Here is a 23,740-nt window from a genome sequence, read left to right as displayed (position 1 = left end):
TCTGATATGCAGGATGGTCTTAGGCGACCCCTGTGGAAAGGGTTGTTCGACAGCCAAAGGGGTTGCGACCCACAGGTTGAGAACCGCTGCCGTAGAGGAAAGCATAGAGCTTGACTCAGAACTGAAGCAAAAGGGCTGCCAGATGGACTCAGAGTGAGGAAGGCGTCCCTCAGAAACGCTGTCTGGTTCTTCTGTGTCCCGGAGCTCAGGACTATGCCTGGCCCAAAGCAGGTGTTCAGTACAAGTTTAATGAATCAGTAGCTCTATCTGACATTCTGTGTGGCTGTCCTCAACTCCACATAAAGTGATGGAGATGAGAAAGACTGCAGTTGATCTATAGTAGGTCTAAAGTAGGAGAGGACATCGTAGGCATAGGAACCACCATCACCAGATTAGGTGGTTGGATTGCCATCTTTCCTTCCTGGCCTGGATGCCTGGACCCCACCTGCCACCTGTCCCTCACCTGGAGTGCCCTCTCTTGAAACTTGAGTGGGATGGGAAGGGTCCCCAACTAGATTGTCCGTGAATGGAGGACAGATAACAGGACCCAGACTGTGGAGCGTGGGGTCAGACAGCTGGAAGAGGGCAGCATAGGACATTTCCTCCTCAAAGTACCCAAGGCAGCTCTTTCCCCATTACACAGCTTCGGTAGTATCTCTTCTCTTAGAAAGGACTGGCTGGGTGAAGGGGCTGAGCAGGGGACAGCCACATCACTTCAGTGAACAGTTGTGGCTTACCAATGAGGGGCAGGTTAGCCAATTATGGGAAGAAGTTCTGACAAAAGAGCCACCCCCAAGTTATTGAACATCAGTTCAGGATATGTTTGAGGACACTATTGTGAGAGCAGTGATGTGAGGTTGTCAAGTCTGCCGGGGTTCTTGTTCCGGCATTAGAAGGGTTCAGGAAATCTGGAGAAGGGGCTGTGTGTAACTTAAAGAGTCCAGAGACGAAATATAATTTTGAAAGGCATATGGGGGTCAGAGGAGCTTAGCTAAAAGGAACTAAGATCTCCTCGTCTCAGGACCCCATGCTTTTTATTAACACAATTTGTCCTGAGGCAAGGCAGAGATATACACTTCAAAGGGTCAGGGTTTCGTATACAGAGACATTGTCGGAATGGGGAGAATTAGCCTACGCCTGTTCAGGTGTTTGGCCAGTAGGAGGCAATAACATGTAGATTAAGATGCCCTGAGCTGTCTGGCAGCAAACAATCTTTCCTTTTCAGGTTTGGAGAAATGCCTTTAGCCATTCCCAACAGGTGATAACATATGTGACTCAGCCCTTGTTGAGTCCCCAAGTTCCATCAACCTTTCAATGAAACTTTTGAAATTCTGACATGCTAGAATTGGCTTCTGGCACAAGTCTTTCTGGGCTCCCTTACACATAGTAGGTTATCAGCTCACTCAGGCTAGTAGTTGGGTGAGAACAAACTGTTATGAAAGTCAGCTTACATGACACACTGAACCCAACGAGAAAAGACTAAATAAGTCAGGGGGATTTTAGAAAAAGGAGGGATGGGTGACCAGAGCATTCATCCCAGAGGAGGCTGAGGATCATATACTGTACAGAGGGTCAGATCCCATGGGCAGGCTCAGAGAGGGACAAGGTGCCCACAGAACACAGGCTCTGTTTGGGGAATACTGGTCAGCACCTACTCTGCTCTGGGCCTGAAAGAAGAAAGTAAGCATCTGTACCCCATTACATGACAGGCTCTTTGTGTGTCCCAAGCCTTGTTAGGCATTGAACCCCTAGTGCCTAGCATGGGGGTTGGTACAGACTAAGCCACAGTGAATGGGAGAATGAGTCAGTGAGTCATCCAGTCAGCCACTGCTAGGTGTCTGAAGAGAAGTGAAGACAGTGTTCTGAGAGTTCAAGGCAGGCCATCACTCCCACTGTAGATCCATGTCCCTGAGCTCCACACACCACAGGCGCTGCATCTGGTGCCTCTTTGTGTCTGCAGCACCAGGCACAGGACCTGGCTCAGGGTAAGCAACAGTAAATGTTTGCTTTTATAAAGGGATGAACAAACAAGCAAATGAACTAATGAATGAAGACTTCTGGTAGGAGATGGCCTTTGGCCTGAGACAGAGATTTCAATGAGGAGGGTTGGCCACTAAAATATTATTCATCCTACCCCAGTTGGTTGGAGCGGCATCCAGGCACCAAAAGGTTGCAGGTTCAATTCCTGGTCCAAGCACATACCTTAGGTTATGGGTTCAAGGTTCAATCCCCATTCAGGGTGCATATGGGAGGCAACCGATCAATGTTTCTTTCTCACATTGATGTTTCTCTCTCTCTCCCTTCCTCTCTTTGTGGAATCAATAGAAACATATCCTCAGATGAGTAATTTATCCAACTTCAGGTCACAATATCCCATGAGTGCATCATAAAATCAATTTAGTGTGTTGAAATTCTGTTTTTAATAGAAGTAAATTTAAATGGAATTGGAAACAACGAGATGGAAAATATTAGTGTAAAACTGTAAAATGAATATGTACTTCATGAAACTTGTTTTGGTTTTGTGCATGCGTGTGTGTGTGTGTGTGTGTGTCTATGTCTGTGTATGTACATACTACTGCATAGGCTGTATATGGGTTTCAGTTGAACAGTACTTAAAAATGCATTCTAGACTGAGGAACCAGCATAGCTTTCCAGGATACTCAGAGAATGGAGAGAATTTTAATGTGGTTAGAACATAATTATGGTGATATTATTTTACCAATCAGAAGTCAACAGACATGCTCTAACATTTGAAATCAGGATGGTCTTAGGAAACTGGAGTATATGATCTCGGCGCGCAGGGGGAAACATGTGGGCGAGGGAAGAGCATAAGAAACTGTGAGGCCGGAAAGGTGGTTTGGAGCAGGAACAGAGAAAAGCTATGCCGCCTCACTGTTCACTCACCAGATCAGAGCATTGCATCTCCTCTAGGACTTCACACTGGCTGTAAGCAGAAGGGAAGTCACCTGGGTGTCTCATAGGTCTTCAGAGTTTCTTTCAGACCCTTTGTGAAGGCACAGAATATTCAGGGATTTTTAAAACAAGAGTTTACAAGAGAAACAAAATAATGGAAAGGAGGGATAAAAGATTATGAATGCAATATAATTTTTTATCAGCCCACTGCCGATCTGAAGACACACAATTGTCAGTGGCAGAGCAGTTACAGAAAAGCATTTGCTTGCCACTCCACCTCCCACCCCCCACACCCACCTCACCCACACCCCCGCCCCCGGCCTCAGATAGCCCTCAGAGAGGCTGAGCGGGAGAGAGCATCTAATGGAGTTCAAATAAACACCAGCTTCCTGACAGCTGGCCTCTGAGCGAATTTATTATTGAATTATACTCCTGCGTTTTCAGTACAAGCTGAGCTGACAGGCTACCCCACCAGTTTAAAAGGGGGAGGGGGGCTAAGAGAAAGACAATGATAAATTACCCTGATGGAAGATGGAAGAAGGTATGGATCCTGCTTCCTCCAAAATGCCAACCATCATATATTATTCATGTTGGTTTTTTTAAAAATCCCTCCCCACATTGAAATGAATCTTTATGATGATAAAGCAACGAGGTGGATTTAATTCAGGATGCAGGCAGCAACTTCTCACATCATCCCGATGAGCAGCTAACAACTCCTCCTCTGCCACTTGATCGTCCCTTTATTGATTTCAAAGACGAATTGTAATCTCTGTTTGCTCTGTAGCTTGAGCTTGTTCGTAGCTGTCCATCACAGGAAGCGTTGGCAGAGGATGCTGTGCTGGAGCTGGAACCACTCGGGGTTTAGAGGAGAGAGCCTGCATTCAAATCCCGGGGCAAGTTAGAGCAAGTGGCCTTAGGCGGGAGAGCTTGCTCAGTTTCTTCATCTGTAACATGGACTTACTAATTCCCACCCTGCAGGTGGTTGGGAAGATTAGATGAGATAAATTACCCCAAAGCCCAGTGGTTGGCACATAACATACATTCAGTAATAACAGCCAGCATTTCCCAAGGATGGCCCATGTGTAAGGCGTTGTTCCAAATGCTTTGTAGGTTTCATAAGGACTAACGCCTCTACATCTCCCCCAAACTAGATGACATAGGGACTTCACCACCTTCCTTTTACAAATATGAAACGGAGGCACAGTGAAGTTGGGTAACCTGGCCAAGGACATAGGGCTTGTAAGTGGCAGAGCCAGCATACAGAGCCATTCCGATTGGCCCTAGATTCCATGTGCTGGGCCTCGGTTCTTCTCTTTTAGGCCCTTTGTATTCCCATCTCAGCATCGTCAGTTCAGAAATTTTGACAGCATGGTGCTGCTACAACACTACAACCCCAGGTGGCCCTGACTTTCTCTCTAATACTGCACACAAAAAACAAAAACACAAAAGCTAATGTGCAGTAGGTCTCAGTGCTTCCTTCAGAGCACTGCCTCAAAGGCAGGTAGCCTCAGCTTGAATCTTAGCCCCACCCTTTGCTAGCTGTGTGACCTAGGACAAGTGTCTTAACTCTCTGTGCCTCATTTTCCTCATCAGTCATATGAGGATAATAATCCATACCTCATGGGAATGTCTAAGGATTGAACAAGATGTAAAACACATGTCAGGGTAATAAGCATTTAATAATTGTTAGTAGCTGTTACTGCTAACAGCAAGAGTCAGTGTTAGCATTAACAATGGCATCAATATTCGTATAGGTTTTAGTGTCACCATGAGAACTGGGATGAAAGTGAGAATCTTAGCCTGAAATATTAGCATAGTTATATAATCGATGCAAATGTCCCACACCATGACAAGCAGAGGCGAATGGACCTTTGAGGTCATCAACCCTTTGTGGTAAAAGAGGAAGCTTTAACCCAGAGTAAGCTCCTGGCTCCGCAAGGTGGTGACAGAGCCCGAGTCCTGGAGATCCTGGGGTCCTAAGTGAGGGCTCTCTCAAGCAGTGATTGCAGTGTTCAAGGTCAGGGACTTCCTGTGTTTCTACCCAACACTGATAAATGTCTAGTAATAAGAAGTTAAAATGTTGGAGAGCCACGCATCGCATTACTAACGTTGTCCTGTCTGGAGAATATTGGGTGAGGACTTACCAAACGCCTCCGCAGTGAGTCCAAAGGGCCCTCCAGTCCGAGCCTGGAGGCATTAAGAGTTGACTAAGTGAATTCCACAGTGAGAGGCTGTGATGTGGGGAGATGCTACCTCTGGGCAGTATTCTGGCAGAGGGGAGAAGTCTGCCTTCCCTGCTCCGCTCCACTGTGGGTCCATGAGACTCGACCCTGTGAGTCCAGCCTGCAGGCCTCTATAACCAACCCCAATCTGAAGAGAAGGGCTTAGAGCAACCCCAACAGCTCAGCCTCAAGTCCTTCAACTGTTCCTCATTCTCACCCTTTGCTTGCCAGCTCTGCCAAACGGATGTCTGTCTTGTTCCAGAATCCCAGCCTCATCTTCTTTGCCTAAGTAGCCTGGCACCCCTGCCACCTAAGGAATCAAGTCTTACCTTACCTTCTCTTGCCAGGGTTCCACCCCTGCCATATCTGGGTCTGGAGCTCCATCCCTTTTCTTCTCAGGAACCTGGGCATCATTCCCTGGTGACACATGGGATGTCCACATCCAGCTGCCCTAGAAGCTTTCACACCATGCCTGTTGCCCCTGTCAATCCTCCTCCTCATCCCTTGAATGACTGTTTCCCTTAATTGCCACCTGTGTATTGCTACACACCTGAGATCAGCCTGTGAGCTGGACATGCTTCAGGCCCCTTTCTGCGTCTCTGCCCAGCTTCAGCCCTACCCGGAAGCAGGTCTCATTGTGGTCCATCCTAGTCTCTCCTTTCTGGGTGAAGCAGCACCTGTCCTACGCTCTGACCAGAAGACAGGACACTCAGTCATGGATGAACTTGTCCATGAGAGACTACGTCTGGAATCACAGTTAAGCAGAGCTGCCTCGAGTTTTTCTAATAGCACAAACCAACTCCTGAGAAGTCTTCCTAGAAGCAGGCCTCTGGCTACATAGCACAGAGCACAGCCTCTCTAGACATATACACCTTCCATGGCCCCAGGCATGTGTTTCTGAGTCATGTTCCCCAGGCCTGGCCATCTTTACCATCCAGGGTCAGGAGCCTTGCTCCTCCAAAATGATCTCTACCAGCCATCCTCTTGGTTCTATTTCTGCTGTGCCACACCAGTGGGCTCACATCTCTGGAAATATAGTGTTATAAACAGTCAAGGGCTCTGCTCCTGTGGGCACCTTTGTCAGCCAGCAGAAAGCATGTCAGAGGGCTCCTGGGGGAGAGGACTCAGCCCAGAGCATCAGCATGCAGAAGAGGTTGCCCACAGGCGTGGGTGATCAGAGCTGTTTAGTAGTGTGCTGTGTCAGGTGGTGAGTAGTTTGAGAGGTGAGGTGACTTTCCCAGGATCTCACAGATACTAAATGATGCATCCTTAATTTGAATCTGGCTCCTCAGCAACTCCTGCGAGATGGGCAAGTCCATTCCCTGTGTGGACATTGTTTTCTCGCCTCTACAGTGAGAAGTTTGGAAGAGATGGTCAGGAAGGTCTCTTACAGGGCATGACTAGTGGGTTCCCAAGAGTGTGAGTATGGAAAAGCTGGTTAAGGAAACGGAGGCAGAGCTTTGGAATGGAAGGCGAGAGAGGGAGCTGTAGAGCAGCTTGTGTGGCCAGGCTCGAAAGAAGGTCTTGAAGGCTGCAGAGTGGACCGGGTCAGGCTTTCGCTAGGAACCTTCTGGATGGGGTGGATTGACAGGTCATGAGGTGGGACTTCTTATTTGGGCCCAAATGAGGTTCCCATTAGACGATGGGTAAAGTGTGGTAGATGCTGGAAAGATCCCATCAATCAGCATGAATTAGCAGAAAACAGGTTAAGGGTTGGTGCAGGTCAGGCATATAAATCTGCTTAAAATGGGTAATGCAGAGGAGTGATTTGCATAGCCAGGAGTGGCAGAGAGTAGCAAATATTTTAAGGCAGAGAAGGACTGAAGATCTTTTTGCCGCCTAGACCCCAAATGATTATTCTAATCTCCTGAATACAAGTTTCCTTAGCGGTGTTCATTTAATAAAAGAAGTTAAAGCTGCAGTTTTTCTCCCTTCACCTTCCTTTATCTGTTTGTATAATATACACTTGAATAACAAATGTAACTTAATTTCTGACAGATGGTTTGTTTTGTTTTTAATTTTTCAAAAAAGAGGTACAGATGAGGGGGCTACAGAATCAAAGTAGGAGGTCTGCGAGCAGAGGCTGGCGGGCCTCCGAGGGCAGGAGCCAAGCTTTGCAAGGCAGCTGGGGCAGAGCAGTTAGAAAGGCCCAGCCCCTCAGCCCTCAGTTCCCTATTTAGCCATAACCCTGCCAAGGTCAAGTAACTCCAAGTTCTCTGGCATCACCTTCAGTTACAGAAACACATCAGCTCTTTATTCCTTCAGTAAATAACTTATCAAGAGCTTACTCCATACCTTGTTTTCAAATTCCAGGGCAAACCCTTGTTTGGGTGGAGGCTTTCTTTTGCCCACTCAGAATTGGGCATCAGCCACACTCAATGCGAGGATCACAGCAGCGAGGGAGATGTGGTCCTGACTCCAGGGAGCTCAGGGTCTGCTGGGGGGAAGGTTGTCTGATATGTGACAACACTCACTCAGCATTTCTGCAGAGGAGCCCCGAGGTCCAGGAGTGCTGAGTACCATTTGGTGAATGCTCCAGGTGGGTGCTGAGGGTGAGCCTAGGCCAGTGATGGCGAACGTATGACAGGCAAACTCATTTTTTTGGTTGATTTTTCTTTGTTAAATGGCATTTAAACATATACAATAAATATCAAAAATATAAGTCTTTGTTTTACTATGGTTGCAAATATCAAAAAATTTCTAATATGTGACATGGCACCAGAGTTAAGTTAGGGTTTTTCAAAATGCTGACACGCCGAGTTCAAAAGGTTGGCCATCACTGGCCTAGGTAGTTGTCAGTTGTGAACAGGACAGGTGGAAGGTTCCAGAGAGAGGAAACAAGTAAGAGATAAATATAAGCATTGTATGAGCTCCATCAACATTCTAAAGCATGTAGCAGAACTACTTGAGCTAGATTGAGTGGCGCCAGATTAAAGCCATTATCCATTCTTATATATGCATTGGATTCTATTTTACATCCAGCTATGAAAGACTTCAGCCTGCATTGACAGAGGAGAGAATGCAGGCCCAGAGAGGTCAGAGGATTCTCCAAAGTCATGCAGTTAGAACGGCCACCCTGCCCAGGGCCCTTTTCACCACACCCCTACCACTTCTCCCTGACTGACAGCTGAGGTTGGGTTATTTGCTTGATTCTGTTTCGCAGGGGTTTTGTCTCTCCAGCAGTGTCCTGTCTTGATCCCAAACCTGGCCACTGCCCTCAGGAAGCAACCAGGCTGACCTTCCCCCTCCTTGGCGTCAGCATGGCCCTCAGTCAGACCCTGAGTGCATGACTGGACTAATGCCAGCATGCTTGATGCCCCTCTTGGCCTGGCACAAGCACTCATTCCTGGCAGAGTTCACCCAGCCTAATTGCCTGTTTTGTATCCCAGCTGCCTGACATATGCCAAGCTCATGTGTTGACTCACTGGTGTCAGAGACAACTACACTCAGGATTTCACATTGGTTTTGGTGAGCTCCAGCAAGCAACTGGGGGCTGCATTGCATGCATTTCTGAAACCCCCAGCACCAAACACAGTGCCTAGCAATTTAGTAGGTACCAAGTTTTTTTTATGACGTTAAAGTGAATTTTAGTGACTACAGATATATAACAGTAGTAAGAATAAGGACCTAGAAGTAAGAAGTCCTAGCTTTGAGTGTCAGCTCAGCCAATTGAGTTCTTTGCTGTCTGACCTTGGAGCAAGTCTTTTCTCTCTGAGTTTCAGTGACTTGCTCATTTTTTTTACCTAACAAAGTCTCAGAGAGCAATATCCCATGCTTACTGTAGTCACCGGAGATGCGGTCCCACCCTCCTCTAGCTCACAGATAAGTATGTAAGAGAGCTATGTAAATGTGAATCCTATGTAAAAAAAAAAAAAGCCTGATATGCTAAGCATGCAGTCGTCCAGTCGGTCATTCAACCAATCAAAGTGTAATATGCTAATGATATGCTAAGGCCGCTCAACCACTTGCTATGACATGCACTGATCACCAGGGGGTAGATAGTCAACCTGTTGATCAGTCGCAATGATGTGCACTGACCACCAGGGAGCAGACGCTCCAACCGGTAGGTTAGCTTGCTGCTGGAGCCGGCAGATCAGGACTGAGCAAGACTGGCTGGACACGCCCTGGAACCCTCCCGCAGTCCCTTCCTGGCTGGCCAACCTCCCGCGTCCCTCCCTGATCGTGTGGTGAGGTCCCTTGGCCTGGCCTGCACCTTCTCACAATCCAAGCTAGGGGACTGCTCCCCGCCTCCCCAAGTGCCCAAATTTAGTGCACTGGGCCTCTAGTGATATAATAATATGACAGTCACTGTCATGGAGAGATACCTGGAAGATTTAGAGGACCTGGAAAGTTTAAAGGAGGTGTGATAAATTGTGCCAGGAAAAACTGATAATAGCCTTACTGAGGTGATGACAGCTTAGTGGGGACTCTGAGGATGAGTAGAAAATAACACCCCAAAACTCCATTATGCCAAGACAGTAACCAAGGGAAAGCAAAACACATCAAATATAGGACAGATAATAAGAAGATCATATGAGCCAGCTGGGAAGCCAAGTTGGTGACTATGATTTGTACCCTCTGTTAGTGATTTCTTGCCAAGGTCGTCTTCCATTGTGGAATGTCATGGTCAAAGCAGCAACTATTTCTTAGCCACATTGTCCCTTTGTATAGGATTGGTGTTCCAGTGGAATACAGAAGCCGGCTCATACAAGCTCAGGAGAACTGACTTGTGAGGAATTCTGCAAGCTATTTTTTTTTGTATTGATTTTTGTTTTTTAACAAGAGAGAGGAAGGGAGAGGGAGAGAGAAACATCAATGTGAAAGTGAAACATCAGGTACCTCCTTCACAGCCCCCTACCAGGGATCGAGCCCCAAACCCAGGCATATGCCCTGACCAGGAATGGAGCCAGCAATTTTTTGGTGCATGGGACAATGCCCAACCAACTGAACCACACTGCTCAGGGCTATAAGCTAGTTTTTAAACACAAATATTATTAAAAAATTAAATTATATAAAATTAAACTTGAAGAAATTATATTTTTAAAAGGTAATAAATAATCAAAACTTATCACTTCCTAGTTATTTTACTGTATTTTTGCTCTGGAGTTTATTTGGGTCTACTAGTATTGTATCTCTGTGGTGGAAATACTATATGACAGTCTATTATTTGCATCTCTTCCCAGCTCTGGGTTCAGTGACATCTCATGGGTAGTTGAAATCAGCCATCATAGAAGTATTTACACCACAGATATAGGCAAACGCTACAAATTAAAACTATTTTTTTTTCAAAAGTCAATTGTTCAATGTTTGGCAGTACACCACTGGTGGTATCCATTAAATAAATGGACGAAGGAAAAAAAGCATTTGGAAGCCCAACACCCACATCTTTTTAAACTTTCCTGAACAAAAACATGTGGCAGGAGACACATTTCAGAGGCCTCCACAGAGCAGATTTCTCCGTCTCCTTTGTTCCAGGGAAGGCTTTATGTTACCCTGGATTTTCTTGACAACTGAAAATCATGGTCAAACAGAAGGAGGATGGAAGTGTTTTTCTCCAGGACTTCATTCCTGAGCCAAATGTCTGTTTTGGCAAGAGGTCTCTGTGGCTTACAGGGGCACGGGGAGTCAACTTAATCTTGTCCAGAATCCAAAGCAATCCACAGGAGCCTGGACTAAAATGACATCTGCTCTGGCTTGCTGAAGTGGAGGTCACAGGATAGCCAAATGGTGCTGATTTCATATTTCCCAATTAGCAGGGGATCCCCAAAGAAAGATAAATCAGAGGAGGCTGGCCCACATGTGTCCGAGGGGCAGCAATTAGGGCAGCCCCCAAAGGAAACCATTTCCAGAGGGCTGGTTATTGTCCAGGCAGAACCTGAAGACACACATGTCAGGAGAAGGCTCCATAGGGGCCAGCACCAGGGGATGGGGTCTGTTAGTAATCCTCTATCTAGAAGGACCAAGTTCCAGCAGTAAGAAATTCAATTTTCCCCCATTAAAGAAAGCATCTCTCAGCACCAGCTGAATACAATTAATGGAATAAATCTCCCATTAGCGGAGAGATAATTTTGCCTAAATATATCAGGAGACCTTCAGTGCAGGACTGAGAGTCTTTGCTGAGCCTAGCCCGCTTAACTTGTTTGCCTTGTAATTGCATTTAGACCAAGGGCCTCGGAAGGAAACCACTGACTGAATTAGCATTAACCAGATTGTGTGTCAGGAGGTGAGGTGGGGTGGGGTGGGTGGAGGCAGGGAGTGTGATGCATTGTGGGTAGTTGTTCTTACTGTTCTTGCCTTCAGAAAGGACAAGCTGACACCAGTGAGACCAGCTGCTTACAAGCCTGGTGTTAATTGCTTTTCTCATCCAACAGAGAAAAGTTTATCACTCTAGAAGGTAGAGATGTAAGCACCTAATAAAACAGAGGCTGCGTTTGAGAGTTTTTTTATGAATGCCCCCAGACCTCATCCGTGGCTCTTCCCTAGGCCAGAAAAAAAGCCTTCTGGACCGAGGCGAATGGAGAAAGTTGTGTGTACAATAAACACTTGCCTCTGATTTGCCAATGAGGGCTGCCTCCTCACCCCCCAGTGCCCTGATCCCTTATTACATTGACCCTAGTGCTCACCTTCATTTCTACCCATTGCCCATAGTAAACAGACTGCTCTCAAGTTGGGCCCAGGGTTGTGAGGCCTGGATTCAAGGCCTAGCTCTGCCACCTCCTCTCTGTGTGGCTTGGGGCAAATAACATAACCTCATGGACCCCAGTTTCCTCCCATTCCTCTCATTCAGTGATTTTCCAACTGGCTTTTCTCTGGCTTCTGCAGGGACTAAGACTCCACAGAGTTGCCTTCAGAATCACCCCGAGAGAAAAGGGGGCCCCCACCTAGCAGATATTGCTTGTATTTGTTTTTCACTTTGGGGTCCTTTTAAAATGTCATCTGCTAAAAAGGCTTTGTTTCTGAAACATTAGGAAAAACACCATTATTCTTGATCATCTCTAATTGTCTCACCAACTTACTCAAACCACCTTTTTTGAAAAATAACAACAATGGTCTAGTACTTGTGAGGCATTTCCAGGCCTTGTGGAGAGAGAGAAATAGACCTTGATCCTACCCTCAAAGAGCTCATGACCTAGTGGAGAAGAGAAACGGTGGGGTACGGTCTCAAGGGGTTGAGTCAGGTTTTAGAAGAGAGTGACTAGTTCTAATTAGGGCCATCAAGAAAGGCTTCAGGGAAGAGGCATCATCAGAAGCTGGGTCTTAAAGGAGAAGAAACAGTGATAGAGGGTGCAGGGATTACATATGAGGCAGATGGAGGAACATTGCACAAACACAGGCTTTAACCAAATTTGCCTGGCGAGTTTGGGGGAAGCAGATGGTTAGTTGTCTGGAATATAGAGGGAAAGTGGGGCGGGGGATATTGGGAGAGGTCACAGGTTTCAGAACCCACTCCAGGGGGATGATGCCAGCATCTGCCCTTCTCCTGTTTGCAATGCCAGATGCAAAGTGCCCTCTATTCTGTGCCCTTTCTCGTACATCCATTTCCAGTGAGACTATTGGAGGCAATAATAACCACTGCCATTGGTGGAGCTTATTCTGCACCAGGATGAAAAAACAGATTCAAAGAGCTGTCACATATTGTGCAGGTTTAGAGAGTTGGAGAGTGGCAAGAGCTGGGGTTGAACCCAAGTCACAGGACTCCAGATTCACATGCATAACTACACTGTATAGCCCTCTCAGATCAGCTTTAGCTCCTTACAGTATAAGATAGTGTCCTTAGAAAAGGACCTCTGAGTGAGATATCTGAAAACATCTCCCAATAGTAATTCTTCTTTATTTATTTATTTATTTATTTTTTTAAATATATTTTATTGATTTTTTACAGAGAGGAAGGGAGAGAGATAGATAGTTAGAAACATCGATGGGAGAGAAACATCGACCAGCTGCCTCCTGCACATCTCCCACGGGGGGATGTGCCCGCAACCCAGGTACATGCCCTTTACCGGAATCGAACCCGGGACCTTTCAGTCCGCAGGCCAACGCTCTATCCACTGAGCCAAACCGGTCCTGGCAGTAATTCTTCTTTAAAATGAATGTACTTATTTATTGAGTTTAGAGACACAGAGAGAGAAACATCAATTTGTGTTTCCACTTATCCATGCACCCATCACTTGCCTCCTACATATGCCCTGACGAGGGATCAAACCCACAACCTTGGCGCATCAGGATGATGCTCCAACTAACCAAGCCGCCTGGCCAGGGTCCAATAATAATTCCTTAGGAGACACTTTGATGCCTTACAATGAGGCAATATTTAAAAAAGAAAAGAATGTTATTATTCATTTGGAGTAAACACCATGGGCTGCAGAGTACCAGAGCAGTCTGAGCAACCTGCCTTCTGTCTTCTAACCTCCTGGGGCTCCCTGTCAGCCAGGGTTCTGTGCATGAGAAGTAGACCATGTCATTTATTCTTCTCTACCCACAGGCATGCATGTGTCATTCGTGGTCAAGTGATGACATCAGATGGGACCCCGCTGGTTGGTGTGAACATCAGTTTCGTCAATAACCCTCTCTTTGGATACACGATCAGTAGGCAAGATGGCAGGTAAGGGGCCTTTTGTTGACCAGGGCTAGTGAAGGCCCTGCTCTCGTGGTCTTGCCACAGAACTGCTGTTGGAATGGCAACATGGAAAGACGATGGAATTTGGGTTCAGAGGACCTGAATTCAGATGCCCAGTTCCCCAACTCACTACCTGTGTGACCTTGTATCTCCCTCTGGCCTAAGTCCCTTTGGCTAAAAATTAAGCAGTTTCTTCTCATTTGGTTCTCACAGTAAACCTAGGGTACCTTAAATATAGTCTCCTGCCTCATAACTTAGAATATAAAACACTGCCTCGTGGACCATTGTCTACAGGCCAGACAGCTCCAGAACTCTTACTATTCCTGCTGTGTTTTCCATATGCAACCACCTAGGTCTGTGGAAACCACTGAGTGAGGACAGAACTCTGACCTTGGGTCCCTGGGAGAACCATCAGCAGCATGGAGTAAAGTTTTTGCACTCCCATTTGCTAGCTCTGTGTTCTTAGACAAATCTCCTCACCATTCTGGACCTCAACTTCTTTTAACTGTCTGTTAAATGGCCCTACCACTATTTAGCTCATAAATTGGCTGTAAGGATTAGATTCTATGATGGATGGGGAAGCACCTTGAACACAGCAGGTGTCTGATCAATCTCAGCTCCATGCCCCACTCGGGTTCATTGCTGTATTTCCAGGGTCTGGCATGTGGCAAGTAGGCAATAAGTATTAGCTGTTTATTAAATTTACAAGTTATTAAATGATGAGAAGGTAATGGTTACAGTACAAACAATGAGAACGTTTTAGAGAAAAGGGGAGGGGAAGGAGGAAAGTGGAATATTTAGGCTGTCGGTGGTGACAAGTCCTCTATTTTTAATAAAATCAGGTGGTGGCAGTCCATCTGGCTAAGTGTGGGCCCATAAGGTTGATTTTCACTCTGGGTTGGAAATGATGCTGCAGCCTGATTGATTTTAGCACCTCTTTAATCCAATATCAGATGTGAACATGTCCCGGCCGAGGTGATAATGAAGCAGAGGCTCATCTGTTTGTAGACATGTGTGCCTCTTAACGGGTTGGCAAGCTTGACACGGGGAGCCCTCCCCCTTCCTCTCACTCCCTGGGAATGGGAAGGGGCCCAGCTGGAAGAGGTTGGTGGCCAGTCCCCACAGGTAACCTGGCCAGGCCAGGCCATGGCTCCCTGCCCTGCACACGTTCCATCCTAGCAAGGGCCTCAGCACAGACTTCCCCTACAGCATGGAGGAATCTCCCTCTTCATGCTCTGTCTGCACTACCTTCCAGCTCAGGGCTGCCTGCTTTACGGAAACAGCAGATGCCGGCATCGTAGGCAACAGTTATTCTGACTACTGACTACATTATTACCTGCTATGAAGCAGTCATCAAAAACAAGCCATAGGGACTGAAATTTGACCATCATTCATATGAGATGGCAAATGGTCAGTCCTTTGCCCTGTGCTTGGTAAGGGTGGGTCCATAAAACATACGTTTGGTGGCCCTTGGAAAAAGCTCACTCTAGTGCCTCCAGGCTGTGATCCCTCCTGTTTGTGCTCCCCCTGCAATCTCTACTGCCCCTTGAGAGCAGGAGTTCCTAAGAGGTAAGCATCAGCCATTTTTCCTGCATCGGTCTGCTAAATTACATCACAGTAGCCCGAGTTGCAACAACTTATAGCTTGGGTTTCAGGGCAGTTTTTACCAGTGCATTATGGGGCTTAAATTTTCTTCCCAACTTAGACCCTCATAATGTATGGGAAAGTCACTGCCTATTCTCTAAGTGTCTGAAGATCTCTGTTTGTTGTATGTGAATGGGTAGCATTTGCCCATGTTCCTCCCCCTCTTCCCTGCCTCCCTTTCTTTCTTACCTCTCAGACCCCAGGAGGAACTCTAAGGCTAGAGATGTAGTTGGAGATGACAGTGTACATATGCAAATCCAGGGACCAAGCCTAACTCATCTTTGTAACCTTCATACTCCAGACAAGCCCTCATCCAGCTCACACATGCACAAACGCACACACATACATACGCTCTCATATACACACCCCACACTGAAATGCGAGACCTTCAGTCTTAACAAGAATTCATAAACAGAAAACAGTACCAGAGAAGTTAGCCAAAAAGATCATTAAAAAGATGAAAAATACAAGTCATGAAGAAAAATTTCAAAAGAGTAGCAGACAAGAGAAGCAGTTCAAGCTCGTTGGATTGAAAAATGGGATTTATACAGAGCATGAGGCCCAGGGAATGGGACCTGTGCTTTTCCCATCCATTATCCCATCTATCTAATTAAAAACTCTGCCAAGTGATTATGATCATTAATTTCATTTTACATGAAGAGATTGAGGCTCAGACAGGTGACATAACTCACCTATGGAATGAGCAGCAGAGCTTGGACTGGCCCTAGGCTGCTTGGGCTTCACCTGAAAACCGAGCCTCCCCTTTGGTGTCAGGTTCAAATCCATGCCCCCTAGAAGGTTTCCCTCTGGAGGCCTGGCTCTTGGCAAGAGCTAATTCCACCAAGCTCTTGGCAAGGCCAGCTGCCCCCAGCTTGCTCACAGCCACGAGAATGTCTTTTCATGTTTGTCTTCACTCCCTTCCCCATGATCATCCTCTCATGAAGGGAGCTTGTAAGTCAGGCCAAAATTCTGTTTGATGGTTAAAAACTGTTCTGTCAAAGTACAGATGCTGTTCAGTCTGGGTGCTCCCCCAACCATTGACATTCTGCTGTAGAGCCAAACCCGGAGCCTTAGTTCAAAACAAGCCCCTTCTCTGGTCTTTCTCTCTCGTGACTTATCAAAGCAGGGTGGTGTCCAACTGTCTTTACCCAAGTGTGGGCCTAGGATGGCTGAGTGGGAAACAGGCAAAGTGGGTGAGAAGCTTTTTGGGGGGACCCGAATCTAGGGGGTGTCACCTACTAAGATTTGGCACCAGGACAGAACATTCCATGAAAAATCTTTCCCTCCTAGAGAAGGGAAGAGCAAGCTGGAACAATGAAGCCAATCCCACAAGGTACATTTACCAGGGATAAAGGAGAGGTCCTGCATTGGGGTCTCTAACACCCACTGCACAGGTCAACATCTGGTTGAGTTACAGTAACAGCCAAAGTAAGGAGGAATTTAAGGTGTTTGATGGACAGTCAGTTCAGAAGAATTTGACAGTATCACTCGTGCATTTGTTCTCTAAACTTCAATCACCAAGCACTGGACTAGGTTCCAGAAATACTGAGAGGAATTAGTGTCCCTGGGCCAGAGAGTTCAAGTTGTGATACCAGGACAGCATGATGTAGCCTGTAAGGAGGAGTGCACGTGGTGCAATGGGCACCCAGGGCAGGGAGCGAGAATACTGAGTGGGTAAAGAGTTAGCAGAAGTTCTCCTTCTAAAAAAAAGCAAGATGAGGGCAAGCCTTGAAAATGCATCCTAAAAGTAATAGCACAAAGGACTCTATCCAAACAGACACCCCAGCCTGGAGGTGGCAGGTAGACAGAATCACTGTTTCCAACTCCTCAAGGATGGTCAAAGGCAGAAGGGACAGACTAGTTTCAAGTCACCTCAGCAGGTAGAATAAGAACCAGGAGCTAAGGAGTTATAAAGAGAGGGACCCAGACTCAATTTTTTAAAAAAACCTTGACAATCAGAATTAGCGAGAGGTCAGATAGTACTCCTGTGACTATAGCAAGCTCCTTATCACTGGAACTGTGCAAGTAGGAACCTAATGCCTCCCCAATGGTGAGTTTGTAGAAGAAACTAACATGTCATCAGGTTGGGAGAGGGCAATGACTGAAGGCTCTCAGGGGACACTGTCATGGAGATCTCATCCCAACTGGGAGGCTGGGACTCAGTCTTCTGGTTCCCCATTCACTTCTGATGTACTGTGATTCTAACAGTGCATCTTGAGATTGCTTAGCTCTTTTGTGATCCCAAAGGCCTGTGCTGAGTAATGTATCATAATCAGAACTAAAGCTGATGTAGAGTCATAGAATCTTAGTGACCTAAGAAGAGTCCATTTAAACCTTTACATTCTATAAATGAGAGAATTGAGGATCAGAGAGGCTAAGTGACCTAGCCAAGATCACACAGTAGTTCTTGGCAGAGGCAGAACTAGGCTTAGGGTTCCTAATGCCAGGGCAGGGTTTGTTCCACTTTATTCTGCTGACTTTTCACTGAGCATCAGCTCAAGAGTCGTAAGTACCAGGAGCACCATAGCAGAGGCTCACCCACTGCCCTGTGTCTTGGCAGGTCACTCTCTGTCGCAGTAGTGTTTAATTTGGCTTTGGCAAATTCTCTATTTTTTAAAAAATACTTTGTGGAATATCTGTTTCTGTTTGTGTCTGCAGTGACACCTTTTAGGTTTTAAAGTCTCCTCAACAAGTGCTCAGACCCTTTGGTATAATTTTTTCTCCTTTCTCCATCTTTTTCCTCCTACTGCTTGTCTTCCTTCTCTTCCTCATCATCTCCTGTTTCCTGCTTTTCCTGCTCCCCCCCTTCTCTTTTTCTCAACCCTCCCGCCTCCCAAACAGCTTTGACTTGGTCACAAATGGCGGCATCTCCATCATCCTGCGGTTCGAGCGGGCACCTTTCATCACCCAGGAGCATACCCTCTGGCTGCCTTGGGACCGCTTCTTTGTTATGGAGACCATCATCATGCGCCATGAAGAGAATGAGATTCCCAGCTGCGACTTGAGCAACTTCGCCCGCCCCAACCCTATTGTGTCTCCATCCCCACTGACATCCTTTGCCAGCTCCTGTGCTGAGAAAGGCCCCATCGTTCCGGAAATTCAGGTACCCAGCTTTCCTAACTGCATTTCTCCATGCCTTTATTTTATTTGGGGAGTGGAGGAGGAAAGAGAAAGAGACACCATCAGCCCACCATGCAGAATCCAACTGCCTGGCACCCTTTATCCTATAAAAAGTCCCTACTCTTCCACTCTGCCATCCAGTTCACTTCCACTTTCCTTCCCCCCAAGCTCCAGCATCCCCCCTCCCCTTCTCATTATTTCTATTAAAAATATCTATGGTGATAGGTTCTACCAAGCGAAGTGAGGCAGAGGGATCCCCAATAGTGAGCATCATAATAAAGATGAAATGAGAAAATATCAGTGAGGTGCCTAGCACAATGTCTGGCACCTACTAAGTGCTCAATAAATTTTAACCATCATTATTATTAAGATTATTTTATATGCTCTGCCTTCTTGCCAATTAAGGATTGCTTTGGCTCAAAACTATATGTGCAAGTGCTTTCCTTAATTATCATTAAAATGAAGTAATTTGGAAAGAAGCATTGTAATCTAATAGAAATCAAGATAGATTCTCTGCCCAACAAAGCTGTGTAGTTTCCGCCATCCCTGCCCAGTTTCTTATGAGGGAAACAAGGCCTGGAGGAGAGGAGATTTGGGGGAGGGGGGAGGTCGGGGAGAAGCCCCGTGGTCCTGCCTGCCTAATGAGAGCTCTGGCTAGCTACGCGCATGTTCCTGGGTTGCTGGTGCTGATGGAGCAGAAGGTTGTTACATTTTTTGTATGTATATTTCATGCCTGGCTGGGCAAACACATCTCTGTGTGTGTGTGTCCTGTTGAGTGGCTTCAGACGCTGCCCACAAGAAGAAAATATAGCCGTTTGAAAATTCTCATTGCACCCCGAGGTTGAAGCCTCAGTTCTTTTCAGAGATTCAGTGCTTGTCTCCTGTCTCAACTACCAGCTGACCTTTCTTAGGAAATGGCTGTCAGAGGAGACAAGGCTTGCTGGAGAGGAATAATTTGTTGCTCAACCCCAGTTCTGCTCCAGCTAGACATTTCCCCAGGGGCAGGGACTTTGGAACAAATGAGGTGAAAGGTCCCACCCTCCTTACAACGCTCCCTGGGCTGGGTCTCTCTGAGCCCTGCTGGGTCACAAACCTTGCCCCTTGCTTATTATCAGGTTGATGACATACATGAAAACAAACTTTTGGGTTTTCCCAGTCCACTCACTGAGGATCCTTCGTGACTGGGAGATGTAAATTTTAAAGGGTATGTTACAGAAAGTAAATATTTGTGAGAACATCGGGATGGCCCTTGAACCCTGCCTGTGATTCCCTGGGGTATGGAGCCCACTTTGACTAGAACTTATAAGCTAAAATGTAGGAAGAGTGCTTTGGTTTAGGCTCGATCCCTAAAATTTTGTGTAGTCGGGAGAATGGGGTGCGGGTGGGGGTTCACACCTCTATATGAAATGGACAGAAAGGATTTCTTTGTGAAGGCCCAGTTGAACACAAGTGTGGAATATTCATTGTCCTTTTAATGGCTATGTTAGCCTCAATTGATTTAATGTCCCCTTCCTGAAACAGAGCCCAGAGCATCAAGCTGATAAAAGTTCTCTGCTTTTGCCATGCTCCAGAAAATCCCAGCATTCATTTCAACTTTGCGCTGTGGATCTGAGCCCATCACACCCGTTGAGCCACTCTGTTCATCTAGCACAGCGCTGGAGCAGGAAGCGCCATGAAGCCAGTTCGACCTCTTTCTGTGGATGAGCTGGGGCATTCACCTCAGGTCCTTGGCAGGCTCTGAACCCTGAATAACTGTTTGGTCAACATCTCCTAGTCTCTGTTTACTTTGCTGAAGAAAAAGGCCATTGGAAACAGATCTTCCTTTAAGAAACTTTTGAGAGAGAAACGATCGTTGCTGAGGCAGCTGTCCTCATTAGTCTGAGGGGAAGGTCCTTCTTCGTAGTGCCCCCTGCTCCCAGCACAGCCACCCCCAGCAGCACCATCATCCACTTAGTAGCATTTCCCAAGTCTCTGTTATATATGGGACCTTCTGCAATCCTCACACCAATCCAGTGAGGAAACTGAAATTCAAGGTTCCATGAGTTTTCCAAAATGACACAGCTAGTGAGTGAGCGGTGACATTATGGTAAGTATTTTACACACATTACCTTATGAGTTACTCACATGCAGTGAGCTGAGCATCGTCATCCTTGTTGAATGGAGGAGGAAACTAGAGTTCAGTGAGGCAGAGCTGTGCCCTGTGAGAGCCAACCCTGCAAGCCAGGATCTTCTTTCCCTCCTCCACCTTCTCCTTCTCTTCCCTTCCCCCCTCTTTCTCCCGCTCCTCTTCGTATTCTGCTTCCCACTCTTCTTTCTTCTCTCCCTTCTAGTTCCTGCTCCTCCTCTCCTCTCCTCCCCTCCTTCCTCTCTGCTCTCCCCTCTGCCTCTTGAATAAGAGTTCAAGGGGCGTGACCATCTTCCCTGCAGCAGTGACCCCATGACCTTCACTCATGGTGCTCTGTCTCTCTAGGCCTTGCAAGAGGAAATCGCCATCTCAGGCGGCAAGATGAGGCTGAGTTACTTGAGCAGCCGTACACCGGGCTACAAATCTGTCCTGAGGGTCAGCCTCACCCATCCGACCATCCCCTTCAACCTCATGAAGGTGCACCTCATGGTGGCGGTGGAGGGCCGCCTCTTCAGGAAGTGGTTTGCCGCGGCCCCAGACTTGTCCTACTATTTCATCTGGGACAAGACGGATGTCTACAACCAGAAGGTGTTTGGGCTGTCGGAAGCCTTCGGTAAGTCTCCCAGCCACAGGACGCAACACCATCCTCAGAGAGACAAGAGACTTGGGGGGACGCGGCCCTTTTTCTTCTTACTCCTTTCCTTTTCTCAGAAGTACTCAAGGCTTAGTTGACCATCAAGACCTTTCAGTGACCCTCCCTGACCTAAAAGAATGTACTCAAAGACCTGAATGTGGAAAACTTGACCACTAAAAAAAAAGAATTACAAAACCAAAAAGGCCCTTGAAAAAACACTATCGTGGTTTGTGATGGGTAAAAGAGGTTTAGTGCCACCAAGATAGAGCCATACGGACATTGCCGTGGCCCCCACAGCCATCAGACCTGAACTTGCCCATTAAAAATATGCATGTCTTGCCCTGGTTGGTGTTGCTCCGTGGTTAGAGCGCCAGCCTGGGCATTGGAGAGTTGCACATTCAATTCCCAGTCAAGGGCACATACCTGGGTTGCAGGTTCGATCCCCAACCCTGGTCAAGGCATATGCAGAAGGCAACCAATGTGTCCCTCTCACATCGATGTTTCTCTCCCACTCGCTCCCTCCCTTACACTCTCTCTTTAAAAAATCAATGGAGAAAGCAACCTGGGATGAGAATTAACAAGTGTGTGTAAGTGTGTGTGTGTGTGTGTGTGTGTGTATCTGGAGCTCCTAGGTCTCTCCAGTTTCATTGAGGAGTAAGATTCTTCCTACCTCAGAAAGGCTTTGTGGCCTCTTTACCTCGTTTCCAATCACAGAGGTTTTCTCTTCATTTTTGTTATTGCTGTCATTTTTTTAAAGATGAAGCAGAAGGTGACCACCTGTCCTAGAGTCCGAGCCCCACCCAGACCTTAGGCTTCTGGGGGCTGGGTGTGCTTTGGGATTAGAGCTGGACCCTGGGATTGGTTCAGAGCTGGACTATTGGCAGTTCTAACCCTTGAGAGCTAATCCTACAAGCACTTAGAGCAGCGATTATTCAACCAGTGTGCCACAAGAACTTTTAAAACATGCAATACCTGACTAGTCAGGAGCACTAACCTCTTTTTCTTTAGATTGTCAAATTAAAAAATAACAACAGCCAACACAACAATAGCCATCTGGTGTGAATGAATCAAAATTATACCTATATATTTTATCAGATCAGCAAAAAATATATTTTTTGGTGTATGGAATCTTCATAATTATTTTATGTACACCATGAGATGAAAAAGGTTAAAAATCACTGACTTAGAGTAATACCCCAGGAAAACCCTCTCATCTCAAACACTACTCCAATTTTAGATTTGGTCAAGGCAGAATGAGGATGCAGAGAAGGAGTAATGCTGTAGAAAGAGAGAGAGGGGGCAGGGGACGGAAGGAAAAAAAGAAAGAAGGAAGGAAATAAGAGAATATCTGTTGAGCATCTCCTCTGGGCAATGTGCTCCCCTGTACAATGTTATCTCCGTTAATTCTCACAAGCCCCCTGTGAGTCAAATTGTCCCCACATTCTTCATGAGGAAGCTGAAGCCCAGAACAGCGAAGTGACTTCCCAAGGATGTACAAGGAAGGAAGGGAGTTGGATTTATCCCAGATCTTCCCTATAGTTTTGCATCCTACCCTACCCCACAAGGAAACAGACACCCTCTCTCACTGTTCACAATCCCTTCTGTGAACTACCTCTGTGGCTCTTCAGAAACAATGAAGCCTTACAGCCTCCTCAGATGAAATGAGCCCACTCAGTGCCCAACTACCAGTTAAAAAGGAAAGTGTCCATGCAGGGAGACCTCAAGGTTCACTCTCCTGACATGACCAGTAGGAGGCATTATGCCTGCATAAGGGACTCAAGGTCATTTTCCAGCCATATTCCCCTCCTGCCATGGATAGTCAGCCATCTTTTTATATATATATATATATTTTTTTATTGATTTCAGAGAGGAAGGGAGAGGGAGAGAGAGATAGAAACATCAATGATGAGAGAGAATCATTGATTGGCTGCCTCCTGGCACGCCCCACACTGGAGATTGAGCCCACAACCCAGTCATGTGCCCTTGGCCAGAATCGAACCCGGGACCCTTCAGTCCTCAGGCCAACGCTCTACTCACTGAGCCAAACCGGCTAGGGCGGTCAGCCATCTTTTATGGTACTTAAAAGAAACTCTAAGGGGCTGCCCAGTTGTTAACTCCTATCTTTTGTATGTGGTAGGATATTGTCCACTGGAAAATAGTGTCAGCCCAAAAATATACTTGGAAGAAATAGCATTCCCACCTCGGACAGTTCCTTTCCATAGCGCAGTCATTGGGCTTTTCACAAACCCAGCTTTGGGGAGCCTGCATCCCAGTGGCCAAAGGAGGCCGTAACTTGTGAAACCCAGGGATTTTCAAGTTTTGAAACCTCAAAGCCATTTCCAGCTTTCAAAGTACCCTAGCTGAGCTCCTTTTCATAAATTCATTACAAGTGATTTTGGGTTTTTCTTTATTAAAGTAATACTATTCTCATTAATACAAATTGGATAAGTAGATAAAATAGCAAT

The 23,740-nt window shown here is 46.5% G+C and overlaps 1 protein-coding gene across 1 annotated transcript in view; it reads left to right on the top strand.

The window, feature by feature from the left end:
* The window catches only part of TENM4 (teneurin transmembrane protein 4), a 743,366-nt gene that overhangs the window by 653,616 nt on the left and 66,010 nt on the right, over window positions 1–23,740 (top strand). The window contains 3 exon segments of the mRNA XM_070425699.1: window positions 13,618–13,737; window positions 18,238–18,499; window positions 20,987–21,254. Of these exon segments, the coding sequence (XP_070281800.1) occupies window positions 13,618–13,737; window positions 18,238–18,499; window positions 20,987–21,254 (650 nt within the window).

Source organism: Myotis yumanensis, unplaced genomic scaffold (genome assembly GCF_028538775.1).
Source record: "Myotis yumanensis isolate MYYU_CA2020_CCGP unplaced genomic scaffold, mMyoYum1.0.hap1 SCAF_10, whole genome shotgun sequence".
In the NCBI taxonomy this organism is placed as follows: Eukaryota; Metazoa; Chordata; class Mammalia; order Chiroptera; family Vespertilionidae; genus Myotis; species Myotis yumanensis.
The sequence above is the reverse complement of the archived record's forward strand: the minus strand, read 5'-3'. Positions and strand labels throughout refer to the sequence as shown.